This window comes from Heterostelium album, assembly GCF_000004825.1.
Source record: "Heterostelium album PN500 unplaced genomic scaffold PPL_contig20, whole genome shotgun sequence".
Classification (NCBI taxonomy): Eukaryota; Evosea; class Eumycetozoa; order Acytosteliales; family Acytosteliaceae; genus Heterostelium; species Heterostelium album.
In genome coordinates this window covers 293,828-309,128 of record NW_008805097.1, presented here as the reverse complement: position 1 = coordinate 309,128, position 15,301 = coordinate 293,828, and the positions used below count along the sequence as shown (strand labels likewise).

The 15,301-nt window shown below is 30.1% G+C and overlaps 6 protein-coding genes across 6 annotated transcripts; 3 read left to right on the top strand and 3 right to left on the bottom strand.

The window, feature by feature from the left end:
* Positions 1-156: 156 nt before the first annotated feature.
* On the bottom strand, positions 157-2,754 carry gxcL (RhoGEF domain-containing protein; the record flags this gene model as incomplete). Its single annotated transcript, XM_020581836.1, has 5 exons — positions 157-400; positions 647-758; positions 854-1,067; positions 1,154-1,373; positions 1,463-2,754. 5 exons carry the CDS (start codon positions 2,752-2,754, stop codon positions 157-159), a joined length of 2,082 nt encoding a protein of 693 aa, XP_020427706.1.
* Positions 2,755-3,393: 639 nt separating this feature from the next.
* Positions 3,394-4,003, bottom strand: PPL_11076 (U7 snRNA-associated Sm-like protein LSm10; the record flags this gene model as incomplete). The annotated part of the gene is made up of 3 exons (XM_020581835.1): positions 3,394-3,570; positions 3,637-3,772; positions 3,864-4,003. 3 exons carry the CDS (start codon positions 4,001-4,003, stop codon positions 3,394-3,396), a joined length of 453 nt encoding a protein of 150 aa, XP_020427705.1.
* Positions 4,004-4,209: 206 nt separating this feature from the next.
* eIF2b4 (translation initiation factor eIF-2B subunit) lies at positions 4,210-7,037 on the top strand (the record flags this gene model as incomplete). The annotated part of the gene is made up of 6 exons (XM_020581834.1): positions 4,210-4,332; positions 4,404-4,525; positions 4,610-5,582; positions 5,672-6,311; positions 6,673-6,797; positions 6,915-7,037. The coding sequence occupies 6 exons, from the start codon at positions 4,210-4,212 to the stop codon at positions 7,035-7,037; spliced, it is 2,106 nt and encodes a 701-aa protein (XP_020427704.1).
* Positions 7,038-8,550: 1,513 nt separating this feature from the next.
* PPL_11074 (uncharacterized protein) lies at positions 8,551-9,876 on the top strand (the record flags this gene model as incomplete). Its single annotated transcript, XM_020581833.1, has 1 exon — positions 8,551-9,876. The coding sequence occupies one exon, from the start codon at positions 8,551-8,553 to the stop codon at positions 9,874-9,876; it is 1,326 nt and encodes a 441-aa protein (XP_020427703.1).
* Positions 9,877-10,002: 126 nt separating this feature from the next.
* Positions 10,003-11,542, top strand: PPL_11073 (uncharacterized protein; the record flags this gene model as incomplete). The annotated part of the gene is made up of 2 exons (XM_020581832.1): positions 10,003-10,048; positions 10,236-11,542. 2 exons carry the CDS (start codon positions 10,003-10,005, stop codon positions 11,540-11,542), a joined length of 1,353 nt encoding a protein of 450 aa, XP_020427702.1.
* Positions 11,543-12,252: 710 nt separating this feature from the next.
* Positions 12,253-14,637, bottom strand: PPL_11072 (uncharacterized protein; the record flags this gene model as incomplete). The annotated part of the gene is made up of 5 exons (XM_020581831.1): positions 12,253-12,330; positions 12,859-12,909; positions 13,000-13,035; positions 14,213-14,430; positions 14,469-14,637. The coding sequence occupies 5 exons, from the start codon at positions 14,635-14,637 to the stop codon at positions 12,253-12,255; spliced, it is 552 nt and encodes a 183-aa protein (XP_020427701.1).
* Positions 14,638-15,301: the final 664 nt, after the last annotated feature.

Sequence of the window (15,301 nt, the reverse complement as noted above, 5' to 3'; positions counted from 1 at the left end):
TTTGTCGATGCCTGTAAGCTGCTGAAGATCGACTCAGTCGATAAGCTCAAAGCGGAGGTCACCAAGTTGAAGAAGGACATTCAGAGCGAACAGAACTTTAAGGATTTCTACAGCTACATCTTTGACTATGGCAAGCCGACCAATCAGAAGAATCAGTCACTCGACATGGCCATTGGATTGTGGGATCTGGTGCTGACCAACCGCTACAAGGATCTCAATGTGTGGTTCGACTTTTTGCGTGAGAAGAATCACGGTATCTCCAAGGACACCTGGATACTCTTGTTGGACTTTATCAAGATTGCAAACGACGACATTGCTAAATACGATTCCGACGGTGCCTGGCCTGTACTGATAGACGAATATGTAGAATATCTCAAAAGTAAATAAGCAACATACATAACTCTTTAAAAAATAACATTTAACATAAAAAAAAAAAGAAAGAAAAAACAAAGAAAAAAAAAAAAGATAACTAAAATAATAATAACTTATAATATAATATAATATATAAACAGTGGTGTTTATTAACTTTGAAAGCCACTTTCCTTTCTATCTAACAAATTAACTCTCATTTTTTGTTTATTTATTTGATCAATAATATATTCACTTTATTTATATGTATTGAGTCAATTGTCTGTCTTCAACTAACAACTCTAAATCACTTATCCAACTTTGTTTCGATTTACTACTGGCTGTGTTGAATGTTAAGATCAATGGTGATTTACCTTCTGGATCTGATATGAATCTAAAAGATGTATCATCTTTTATTTATTTAAAAACAAATCGAATTGATGTTAAAAAGTTTATACTATTAAGATTTCTAACTAATTAGTTAGTTAGCGAATATATTACATACGATTTGGAATTGGTTTAAATTCACTATTCTCCAAGTTGATCTCTAATAGATATTCATATCTCCTTGACTTCTTGTGGAATAAAGGTTGTTTGGCTAGAATGATAAGATCATTGAATAGATAGACTTTGAAGGTTCCACAATACTTTTTGTTACTACAAGTCGTATCCAAGATACCTTCTCTTATCCATCTTCTATTTGGACTAACAAGATTTTTCTTTAATTAAATAATATTAAAAATAAAAATGATTGTAAGTTTCATATTTTACAATTGTTAAATTTGTTATGTTATACTATACTTACAGGACAATTCTTTAAAGTTTCATATATTGTTGCAACTCTATCTTTGTTACCACATACACCCTTGTTCTCGTTGATATAACTATTGATATCTCTAATACTATCGAGTGCTCTTACCAAATTCTGATAGTCGTAATGATCGACACTTGTCTTCTCTACCAGATTCTTCAATAGTAATTCATATCTAGGAATACGTTGAACTGGCATAATTAATAAACTTTGGCTATATAGAATAATAAACAAACATAAAAAGTAATAGAAGTAAGTAAGTAAGTAAGTAAGTTAGATTGTTATTGTTTATATAATACATACATATCTAAAGAATATTTATTATTCTTTTGAGTTTCCTTAAAGAAACCAGGATATTTCTCTTCTACTTTATGTAGTTCTTGCATAGAGTGTTCAAAGTTATTGATGTATTCAACATAGAATCTCATCTCTTGTGCTTTCTGAATGTAGATTTCACCGATATTCTGTTGATTGGCAGGCAATGACACTCTACGTTTCAATTCCAACAGTAAATCTTTACTGACAACCAAGATTTGTTCTACATTTGAAAAGATACCTTTGATAATGTGTGGATCCAACTTTATCGAAGGATCTCTCTCCAAAGGATATTTATAGACCAATATAAGATTCTCCAGAGAATCACAATAACTCTCTTCGGTCGATACCAATTCTTGTAACACCTTTTGTCTGGTTCTATTTCTCTTTTCCATTTCCTCTTTCGACTCTGGCGGTCTATTCATTCTAGCAATTGGAACCGAAGATTTAGTATGTTCTTGTGATAGTTGTTGTTTTTGAATTGGTGGTTGTTGTTGAGACATTTGTCTAGGAGGTTGTTGTTGTTGTTGTAGAGGTGGAGGTTGTTGTTGTTTCATTTGTTGTGGAACTTGTGGTGAGACAAAGTTTCCTCTATTATTATATGGATTGTTATATTTATTATTATCATCTACCATTGCTGATATCGGAATGGCAGGAGTGGAGTAAACTGAATTCTTATTGGCCTGTGATATCGATTTGTTGGGTGGTGGATAGGAGCTTCTTTTGTTGTTGGAGAATGGTTCTCCAAATTGTTGGGGTGGCAACTGCATTGGTTGAGGTTGAGGTTGATATAGACTAGGAGGTGGTGGTTTCGCCATCGATTTGGTGTCTGGCACGAATTTCTGTTGATTGAAACGTTGCATTTGTGGTGGTAGATTAGCATTGTTGTAGGGAGCCTGTAGGAATCCGGGTGGCGCATCACCATAGGGTTGAGCAACCTGATCGATTCCTAGGAATTGCGGATAGCCTGCACTTCCAACGTGTTTTCCAATGGGAACTTCTGTGGTGGATGGCGTGCGAAAGAATGTCTTCTGAGTGTACGCTTTGTATTCTCCGGTCATTGGATTATAGGTCAATTGGACACCGTGTGGTGCAACGAAATCACTCGGTTGTTGAGGAGCAGCAGGTACAGCTACAGCAGCTTGCATCATCATTCCAACTGGAAATCCTGGAATACCTGCCATTGGCATTGGCATAGCCATTGGTTGCATCGGTTGCATCGGGACACCTGGTGGTGCAACAAAATTGGGTGGTGGAACACCATTATATTTATATGACATTTATTTATAATACATACAAATTGTTTACAACAAAACAACAAACAAATTTGAAAACAATTATAATAATAATATTGAAAATTGGAAACTTCTTTTGTTTAAAATAATATTTATTCAACACACAAAACATTAAAAATTTTATTTTTAGATATATTTATTATCTGTATCTATATAATTTTTCTTTTCTTTTTTTTTCTTAGATTTAGAAATTTTTAGAAAAAAAAAAATAAGTAATAAAAATATAGATAGAGATATTATTTTATTTATTTTATTTCGAAAAAGAGTGGGTGGTCAAAGAAATATTGGATTTGTTTATTAAATCGATTTATAAATAATAAAAAAATGACAAAATTCCAAATATGGAAAGTAGGAGATGTTTCGGAACAAACAATGTAAAAAAATAATTCGAGTTTTCATCTTAGAACTTTCCTTATAGAATATGATAGCACCTTACACACGCACACATACACCACACATACCTAGATATGACATCGTTGTTGTTGTTGTTACTGAGCTTCAATGCAACTGTCGATTAGATTAATTTAGTTGTTTTTTTTTGTTCTCTATTGTAACTACAAACTAAATTGGTAGTTTCAAAGAGTAACATGCATAATCTCTAGAGAGAGTGAGGACTATCTTTTCTTAATTACTATTATTACTATTATTAATATTATTGTTGTTGTTTTGTTTAGAGGTATCTACAATTAAAGTTTCACCATTGTCATGTACATAAATGGTACCTCTATCTATAGTTGATTGTACAACAGGTTTTCTTCTTGTTCTTTGATATTTATTCTTCATTTCTGATAATGTTTTACTCTTTTATATTATATTAAAATTAATAATCTAAAAAGAATTATAATTGTAGTGTATCATTATACTTACATATAAGAATAATAAACTATTTAAATCTATTCTATCAGGTATTTGAATATATCTTATATTTCTTGAATTAATTAAAATGAGATCATAACTATCTGTTGTATCTCTTCTCTTTAATGTTGCATTAGATAATTCAATACTATTTATTTAATAATAATAATTATTAATATTTTATTCTTATAAATAGATTATATATTTATTTTAGTTAATATTAATTAAAATAGACTTACTTCATATGTTCATCTATAGTATCGATAGTACCATAGATCTCATTTTCATTTCTAAGTTGTACGGTTATCTGTGAGCCTGTCAAAGCATTGAACACACAAAGCAATGAATTCAAATCTGATTTCTTATTTCCTTTAACCATCTTTCTCTGTTGCCTTCATTACATATTAGTTATATATTTATTAATATTGTCATGTGAATGATCGATGATGATTTCAAATTTTTTGAACTACGATTTTTTAAACTTTAGGAAAAAAGTTTGAAAACATTTCAAAAGAAAAACAACACAAACGCCTCACACTAATTTAATAATAATTTGAAATAGATATATAAATATAAGTAATAGTGATGTCATATAAAGATACTTATATTCAAAAAGAATCAAATATCACTAGAGCATTAGGTGAATTCCTAGACGAAAGAGAAGAAAAAGGTAAACCAATTAAAACTGTTGGTTTCGATATAAATAAGGTAAGCTTTTTACATATTATATTGTATTTATAGAGTTTAGATAAACTAATTAGAGATGAATGAATGAACAGCAAGGAGGTCAATCAACTTCACCAATTCCAATACCATCGACATCACCTAGTCAAGCTAATATACCATCAAAGAGTCCATCTACAAGAGGTTCAATGGACAAACAACATATTAAAAAATCAACGTATGTTAATGTTAACTTGTCTTTATTGAACGATTGATCACATCTTTTTGTTTTATTTATTAACTTGCCTCTCTGGTTTAAAAGTGGATCACCAGGATCAATGGAAGGCATTTCAACTCCACATATTCCAACTTCATCATCGATGGAGATACCAAAACCAACTACAGATATACCTGATGTTGGAAAGTTACAGATTTCAAACTCTGCCGATTCATCTTTACATCCACCTGCTGCTACTGCTAAACCACAGCAACAACAAAATAGACAGCAACAACAACAGCAACAACAAGGAGGACAACAACAACAAGGACAACCAAGACCCGCAGGTCAAACAAAGAAACAACAACAGAGATTATTACAACAGCAACAACAAGCTGCAGAAGGTGGTGTACAATCACCATCGACACACCCAAAACAACATCAACAACAAGGAGGACAACAAGCACAAGCACAACAAGGAAAACAACAGCAACAACAACAACAAGGAGGACAACAACAACAAAAGAAACAATCGAATCCCTCGACACCATCGATTCAGTCACCACCCAACGAAGACATCGAGGAGCAAAACGCCGCTAAAGCACTGGCTGCCAACGCCCCAAAGAAGGGTGGAGTGGTTGTAGTTCAATCGACACAGTTTGACGATCAGAAGAAACGTGACAAGGCAACGAAGAAGAAGATTATCAACGCTGTGCCAGCCACCAAGTTGATTCCACTGTTTGCTCATCTGCCGCAGTACGAAATCGAAAATTCGCTGGGCATTGTCAATGCCGATATTCACCCGGAGATCATCTCACTCGGTTTGAAGTACGCAAACTTTACCATCTCTGGTTCGAACGCACGTGCCGTCGCCATGATGACAACATTCAAACAGGTGATTCGCGATTTCCACTTGCCAGCAGAGAAGGATTTCGCACGTGAATTGAACGCACATCTCACTCCACTCATTCAATTCCTCGTCGATTGTCGTCCGATGTCCATCTCCATGAGTAATTCAATCATCTATTTCAAACAACAATGTCTATCTGAAATCAATAAGAAATTAACAAATGAAGAGGTAACAAATAACTTTTTTCAATAACCAACCAACTAGCTAATAATGTATCCAACTAACTAACTAACCAACTTTGTTATTATTATCATTAGGCAAAAGAATTTTTATGTGAAAAGATAGATTCTTTTATTGAGAGAATTGTTGTGGCTGATAGAGTTATCGCTCAATATGGTGTCTCAAAGATTAAGGATGGCGATGTCATTATGACTTATGCAAGTTCACACGTTGTTGAGATGATTCTTGTAAAGGCTCAGGAGGAGGGAAAGAACTTTAGAGTTATCATTGTCGATTCGCGTCCTAAACACGAAGGCAAGCGTTTGATGCATCGTTTGGTGCAACACGGTGTAAAATGTACCTATATCCTCTTGAATGCCACCTCCTACATTATGAAGGAGGTCACCAAGGTGTTTGTAGGTGCGTGCTCACTGCTCTCCAACGGTAATCTAATCTCGCGTTCTGGAACGGCGCTGGTTGCTTCGATGGCACAGTTCTACAACGTTCCCTTCATTGTTTGTTGTGAGACCTACAAGTTCTCTGACAAGTCACAGCTCGACTCGATCTGTTCGAACGACCTCGGCGATCCCAAAGATCTCGTTTCCAACCTCAGCGAAAAAGACGTGCACACTGACAACGTTCTCAAGGACTGGAAGAACATCAGCAGTCTCAAACTTTTAAATCTTATGTACGATCTCACCCCAATCGAATTGATTGCACTCGTTATCACTGAATTTGGTATGGTACCACCCACTTCTATTCCAGTTATCCTAAGAGAATACAGGAAGGAAGTTACCATTTTAAAAAATATTTTAATAATTTAAACAAACATTAAAAAAAAACAACATAATAAAAATAAATAATAATAATTAATTTAATTAATTTAATCAATCAATCAACAATCAATCAAGATATATAGATATATGTATTTGTGTGTTAAAAATATATTCAGAATCCAAAATTAGTATTATTTTTTTCATTTTGTTTTTTATCACATCACATAGTTTTGTTGAAGATCAATTCCTAAAAGATGGATAAAATTATTATTCTCTATATTTAATAATATAGTATTAAGAAAAGAGATATTTAAAAAAGTTAGATATCGATGTGTTGAAATGGAATAGTGTTAAATGGAATGATATCAAAAATAAACCAACCTATTTGGCAACATACAACTATTTCCATCTATTAAATCATACTTTAAAGAGATTCAGAGAAAAAGTGGTATGAGGGTTTTATTTGAAAATAAATCTGTTGTTAGAGCGATGAAGATAACAATAAAGTGTGGTTACTTTTCAACTTTCCAATACTTTTTTTTTTAAGATATACTAATATCTCAAGAAATTTATGAAAATTGCATTTGACAGTGGAAGATTAGAGTTTGTTCGATTTTTGGATTCACTTGGCTACGACCCAAAGACATTCGATTATCAGGATATTATTGGACTAGCACCACTTGGTTAAAACTTTGAGCTGTTGCTTTGGATTGTAGAGAATCATTTATCACACGTCATTACCAAGAGTTCAATGCGGCCAAATATTAAATATGGAATTTACAGTGCCACTGAAGTTGGTTGACTTCTCAGCGATGAAGTTACCAAATCCATAGGATTCATCGATGCCTATCCAACTGAAAAAGTGTTGTTGATTTGTTTGGTAACATCATCGCTGAGAAGTACAAACTTGGCTGATAGGTGAGAGGCGGGAAGCGCTTTCAATCATTTGAAAGTAAAATCCCTCCTCATAGTAAGTATAAAATATTAATTTTTTTAATTTTTAATGATAGCAGAGACTTTTTTATGAATTTCATTTTATTTATTTTTTTTATATAACTATTTATTGAGTCTACTAATAAAGATGAGAGTGATGTGTGTTGTATCGATAGTTTAACAAATTTTGTAAAATGTAGTAAGGAATCTATAGCTGTGATATCATATGAAAAGAATATACACAAATAAAATAAAAAAACAAATACAATATTATAATAAATTAATGATGTTAATAAATGAAGTTTAAAAAAATGTTTGTCGATCAAATTTTTCATTTTGATATCAATTTCTATATTGTATTCAAAAAAAATACTTTAACAAATGTCATTTGCTAACCACTACACCCATTTTTTTTATGTTTTTTGAAGCCTCAAAATAATTTATGGCGTTTGAAGAAGACTGTTTTCGCTATCTGTAACTGGGTGTGGGAATATTTAATAAATAGTGAGGAATTGATAGAAAATCTCTTCTTAATCCACTTTTGTTTTTAAGAACTTTAAAAATTTTGCAAACACAACGAAAATAGCCCACCATATCATTTTTTGTGATGTCTATTTATTCAATACCACACCCACTTTTTTTCAATTTTGCAAATATTTATGTATTTAGTGATCTGTATTACACTATAATCTAACTTACAAAATACTCTTCAAATGCATCATATCTATGGATATTAAAATTCATCATAGGATACTATTATGTGAAATCGATGTTGTGCAAGTAGGTTGTAGGGTGCTCGACAAATATCGGTAAACTGTTGAAATGGTGGAGTTCGAATGACAATCATCATGATTCCTTGAAAATTCGGTACCCTTCACTTTCTCCAGGACATTAGATCTGCTAAACAGAATCTCTCTCTCTACATTCTGTTATTCTACTTATAAACTCTACATATTATATATTTTAATAATATAAAAATGATTGTATTACTTAAAAAATAATAGAACTACTAACACAACAAACAATAAAAATAACAATTATAAGAATAAATAAAATGTATATATACATTTTTCAATTTTATTTAAAAACTTTTTAAACTTTTTTTTTTGATAATCAACTTCCAAAAAATGTAAAGATCTTTAAAATAAGATTTCAACATTAACAAAAACACGTTTAAAAACATCAGATGTGTGACATTAAATCATATATTACAAAACTATTCAATAATTTATTTTTCTTGCTCAACAATCTACAAATAATTTAAAAAGATGGATAAAACACTATTTATATTTATATTTAATAACTCTATACTAAGAAAAGAGATATTCAAAAAAGTTAGATATATCAATAGAGATATATTGAAATATAATAGTTATAAATGGAATGTTATTAAAAATAAACCAAGCTATTTAGCTGCATATGATTATTTTGATCTATTAAAAGAAAGATACAAAAAGATGACTTCAAAGATGACATGGTATGAACGTATCGTTGGTAGTGCAGATTTAGATTCTTTTATTTCCAGCGTTTTGTTGGTATTAATAAAGTACGGTCATTTACATACAGTGAAATACTTTATAAAGAAACAGAAATCATTTAACGATTTTATGGTTCATTACTTGGTAAAGGCTGTTTGTCATGGTAGATTTGAAATTGTCAAGTATTTGGTTTCTCTCACGAAGCCGACTTTTACACATACCTTTATGCTTGGATATGCACCACTAGGTTTAAACTTTGATCTATTGGTGTGGCTTGTAGAGAATAAGTTGGCTCGACTCATTGCTAACGGATCGATAAACAAATATATATACATATCAATGAGAAATGCAACGGTAGTCGGTAGACTTGACATGTTACAGTACTTGGTGAACAATACCAAGACTCGGTTGGATACAAAAGATCATTTGTTTCTTGAGAATGCAGTGTCTAGTGGAAATGTCAAAATGGTAAAATGGTTGTTAGAGCAAGGATTTTCATTTCGAGAATCAGAGTATTATATTGATACAGCTGCAGCCAAGAGTCATCTTGATCTCGTTAAATATCTTCATCAACATAAATATGGAAGATCAAGAGGTCATCTACTTGATATTGCAGCGAGATCAGACAATTTAGAGCTTCTTCAATGGATTCATGAAAATCGAACAAACGAAATAACAACCTGCGATGCTATAGACAAAGCAGCCGCCAATGCAGATCTACACGTTGTACAATGGTTGTATGAAAATAGGAGTGAAGGTTGCTCAACGCTTGCAATCGATAAAGCATCATCTGTTAGTTTAACGGTTGTCAAATGGTTATTTGAAAATCAATCAGCAAAATGCACACCAAGAGCAATGGAAAATGCTTTAGCAGCACGTCATGCAGATATAATGGAGTGGTTGTTCATCAATATACCAGAAAAGTGTAATAGGCAACTATTTACAACGGGTACACTTAGCAAGTTGATTGAAGAAAACATTGAAAACAATGAAACATTGATTTTTCTACTTGAACATCGTCATCAACTTATCACAACAGAAGTCAACTTGAAACAATTACTTGAATATTCTAAATTTTATAATAATTCAATTGCTATAATTAAATCATTCAAATAGATTAAAATCTATTTTTCTTGTATACTATAGAACAATCAAAGAAAACATTATGCTTTTCCTATTCTCAGCCTTATTTTCTTTAAATCTTTCACTATTTCTATATTTCATTTATTACTTTTAAATCTAATGGTCGTCAAAAAAGAGTCAATATTTTTCTATGAATTTTGTTTTTGTAAAATTGATCAAAAAAAACCAATTTTGGTGATCAGATAAATACCTGGTGTGTGATAATTTGAACTTTTTGTAAAGATAAAATTAAAAATGATTGTTTTATATTTTAAAATTGATCAATTTCATCTTCACAAATAATAATTAAAAGATGAATAAAACTCTGTTTATTTGTATATTTAATAATTTAGTATTAAGAAAAGAGATATTTAAAAAAGTTAAATATATCAATAGAGATATATTGAAATATAATAGCTATAAATGGAATGTTATTAAAAATAAACCAAGCTATTTAGCTGCATATAATTATTTTCATTTACTCAAAAAATACTTTAAAGAGATAGCTTCAAAGAAGAACAAGTGGTATGAACATCTGTTTGGAAGTGGCACATTAAATGGTCATGTCTGTAGAGTTATGTTGGTATCAATAAAGTATGGTCATTTAGAAACATTGAAATACTTTATAAAGAAATACTCTATCAAAGTTGAAGAATACATGAGACAATTCATGGTGATGGCAGTTCGCAATGGAAGGTTGGAAATCGTTAAATACTTAGATTCACTGGGTCTTGGTATCAATAAATATACATACCGTTCAATGATTGGGCTGGCACCACTTGGTTTAAACTTTGAGCTATTGGTATGGATTGCAGAGAACAAGCTAGCGGATATCATTCATTTGATAGTCGAGTGTATCAAGATAGCAATGAGAAGTGCAGCTGAAGTTGGTAGACTCGACATGTTACAATATCTGATGAATAAAACACTGATTCCTCTCGCCAATGAAGCTGACCATTGTATTCTACAGAGTGCAGTACAAGGTGGAAATGTCGAAATGGTAGAATGGTTATTACAAGGATCATTGTCATTCAATCCAATGGTGAACTATATTGATACTGCTGCACTGAGCGGTCATCTGGCGATGGTCAAATATCTACACCATCATAACTACGGAGTATCCAGTAGATATTTACTTTATAAATCGGTACAGTCAGGAAATCTAGAGCTTGTTCAATGGGTCTATGAAAATCTATCGACCAATGTCACCTCAAAGTTCGCGCTGAACGTTGCAGCCGAACAAGGATTCTTACATGTTTTGCAGTGGATAAACGAACATAGGAATGAAGGAAGCTCAACTACTGCCATCGATAAAGCATCGTGGGTTAGCTTATCGGTTGTACAATGGCTTCACGAGAATCGAACAGAAGGTTGTACATCGAATGCAATAGAGTATGCGTTGAAAGCAGGTCATCTAGATATTGCAGAGTATTTGTTCACCAATATACCAGATAAAAGTAATCAAAAGCTATTTACAATTAGTACACTTATCACGTCGATTGAAGAAAACATCGAAAACAATGAAATCTTGATATTTCTACTCGAACACCGTCATCAACTCTTTAAAACTGAAATCAGCTATGATGACCTTATTAAATGTTCAAAATCATTTAAAAATTCGAAAATTACAATCAAATCATTCAAGGATAAGATAAAATAATCAAATTTAATCTCATATTATTAATGATGATCAATAAAAATGTAAAAATGTAAACCAATCAACATGAGTCATAGATTTAGTTCTGTTGTTTTTATTTTGATTGAATAGTGGAGGAAGATTATTATTATGTTGAATAGGTGTTCTTATTTATACTTATTAAAAAAATATGTTTGAAACCATTGACAAAAATCACAATATCATTATAGTTGGTGGATGTTGAAGGTGATTCTATTATTGAATGGTATGAAGTTGAATGATGATTTATCTAAATGTTTATGAAAAACACAAAGATTAGCTATAACAACGAGAAGGTCTTTTTGAAAGTTCTTCATTTTGACCAACAAAAAGTGAGTGATATCATGTTCCTCAAGTGGTTGGTGGTGGTGGTGTTGTTTTTGGTGGTGGTTTAGATTCTGAATTGGTGTCCGAATCATTTTCTAAAAGTCGATATTTGAGATTAAATAAAAAAGAATAAGCATAAATAAATTAAAAAAAAAAAATTATATTATAATAAATCAAAGATGTTTAAAAAATGAAGTGTAAAAAAATATTTGTAGATAATGTAAATATTATTTAATTTCTTTAAATTAATATGATTCAAAGATTAAATACACCAGAACAAAAAAATTAATAGATTTTTAGATAACTCAAAAGTATATTTTGATAAATATTTTACTTTTTATTGTTAACAATTCTTTGATGTCATGTTTTTAGATAATGTTTTTTAAACAATATTGTAAATAAAACATTTCATTGACAATATTTTTATCAGCACCTGGATTAATGATCTTTTTTTAATTCAATAAAATATTTATAAAAAAATACTTAACAAATATCATTTGCTAACCACTACACCCAATTTTATGTTTTTTAAAGGCTTCAAAATAATTTATGGCGTTTGAAGAAGACTATTTTCGCTATCTCTAACCGGGTGTAAGAATATTAAATAAATAATGAGGAAAACAATTGATAGAAATCTCTTCTTAATCCACCTTTGTTTTTAAGAACTTTAAAACATTTGCAAACACAATGAAAATAGCCCACCTTATCTTTTTTTGTGATGTCTATTTATTCAATATCACACCCACTTTTTTCAAATTTGCAAATATTTTGTGGTGGTTCTTTAAAGAACAAATCACAAATCATTTTATTTCTATTATAATTTAAAAAACATTATCTTTTTAAATATGTTCAACTTTATTAAATATTGATACTACAGATAAACAACTATTATCTACACTCAGAGATTTCCAAAACCTTTGAGTTTTATATTTTCACAACATTATGATTCTATATTTAATAAATTTTAATATAACAACCAACCAACTAATCAAATTTAATAGTACACCAGAGATAATAGACGATTTCTTAAATAAAAATAACTTAAAAAATATAGAAAACAAAAATGAAATTTTCATTGAATATATAAAGTTTAATACAATCGATTATGACTTTACAAAATTTGAGATCATCTCATAATCGATTGTATTATACTATATATATTCAAAGAAAATTTCATTTTTTTTTTCAAGGATCCATAATTATTTGTTTTTTAATAATTGATTTTGTTATATCGGTGGACATAGGTTTCGATTCGAAATCACCAGAAAAAGAAATAAGTAAGTTTAAAATTCTTTTTAAATTCTATTTTATTAATTTTTATTTTTAATTATAACAATAGGTTATTTATTATACCATACATTGAAAATGATGTAGATTTGGTTAAACTTAGACAATTTTTTAATCATCCTTGCCAAATTTTTAGAAACAATGATGTTTTAAAATCTTAAAATAAATTATATTTTACTTAATTCTATAAAATCTTTTATTTCTCATATTTTTCTTTTTACTAACTCTTATAAGAATTAATTAATTATTCAATTTCTCTCATAATTATATTAGCAACAACAACACCAAGAACAACGACAATAATAATAATAGTAATAATAAAAGAAAGAGTAATAAAAGAAATAAAAAAAAAAAATAGAATCATTAATCCCAACAGAAATAGTAATAGTGAGGATGAGTATTCAGAAATGGAATAAGAAGAATTATTAAATATTATTATCAACAACAACAATAATATCGATAAAGAAGAATATATAGATACCGTTTATTCAGATATGGAATTTGGAGCATGATCTAAGAAAACAACCACCACCACCACTACCAGACAGAACAATAACAACAACAACTACTATATTAATAGAAGCAATATCAACAACATTAATAATAGTGCTGATGAGAAGAACAACAACAAAAGACAAAATAAATTAATATAGTAAAAAAACATTTAAAAAAAATTGTAGAGAGTTATTATTATTATAAAATTAATTAGAAAACTAAACTGTAGAAAAAATTTGAATCAATTAATAAATTCACCGTTTCTGTTGATAAAATATAATTCTTTCAATTTGTTTATACAAATTCCTCTTTCTGCTACGACATCAACTCGAGTTTAGAATTTGTCTATGGAATAATGATTTCCCATGTGATACAGCATAATCATTTGCGGTCCTCTGTGATTCTCTGAGATTGCGTTGGTAGTGATTTCCAATTGATTGCAATAGATTGAATAGTCAAACAAAGTACCATAATTCGTTTGTGGAGTTGTAGGTATCGTTTCATCGTTATCAATCAGATATTGAATAGCACCGTAATACATATTACATCTGATATGCTATCCGTTAGCAATTCAATCAAGTAGTTCCGCCCCATCTTGGCTGCACTATCGAAAAATACACCTGTTTCGTAATCATAGTCTCTACATATCTTTGATTGATCACAAGCATCCAGCTGTTCATTCAAGTACTTTACGATCTCGATATCCCCAGAGAATGGTGCTTTGATTAATGCTTGATAGTAGTTCAACCGCTTCTTTTCAAAATCTCTACATATATATTTAACGATTTCCAAACTACCATACTATGCAGCACTACACATAAGATACCATCGAAATTAGCAGTGATATATTTCGTTCTTGATAACGGCTTGACCAACGCGACCAAATATTTCAATGCCTCAAATATCGCTAATGAATTTTTCATCCAAATGAGGATATTTTGAATGATCGGCATAATACTGTTTAAGTTCATTTAAATAGAGGTTACCAGCCATTGCACAAGGAAGCTTTATTAAATTAGTTCATCTAAATCTAACACCACTCTTACAAATCACATTATTTATACTCTTGACATGTTTGAATATAAATTTAGAACACAATTAAATATATATAAATATTTATCTTTTTACATTATTTACTAAATAATCTCATTAATTGTAAACCAAGTTTATGAAACTTTGTCCAATTTCATACAAATTTTTTTTATCAAATTGTTTTAAAAAAATACAATTATGAGTCATTGCATTTTCACACATCCTTTAACCATATCGATATAGAATTTTCATCATTTCCAAATTGTCGAGAATAGATGCATAATCCATTAGTTCACAATTGTCCATTCTTCCAAAGTTACAAATCATTCTTTTCCAGAGCGATTTTCCATACATTAAATTAACCCCCCAAATTCGCAATTTTTGAAAATTTTTTTTAAAAATTAATGCGCAGGCTAAAGTGGTTGGCACTAATAAAATAGATTTTTTTTTATTAACTAGCTTTAAACAAAAAACAAAAAGAATACTTTTTATAAATATATTCTGAATCATAATTATATTACTTCTTTAAAGTTTATGGGTGTTTTATATACAAGTGTTATAGATCATTTTTATCCTAATTACGGTTATCATGTTTTAGTTTGT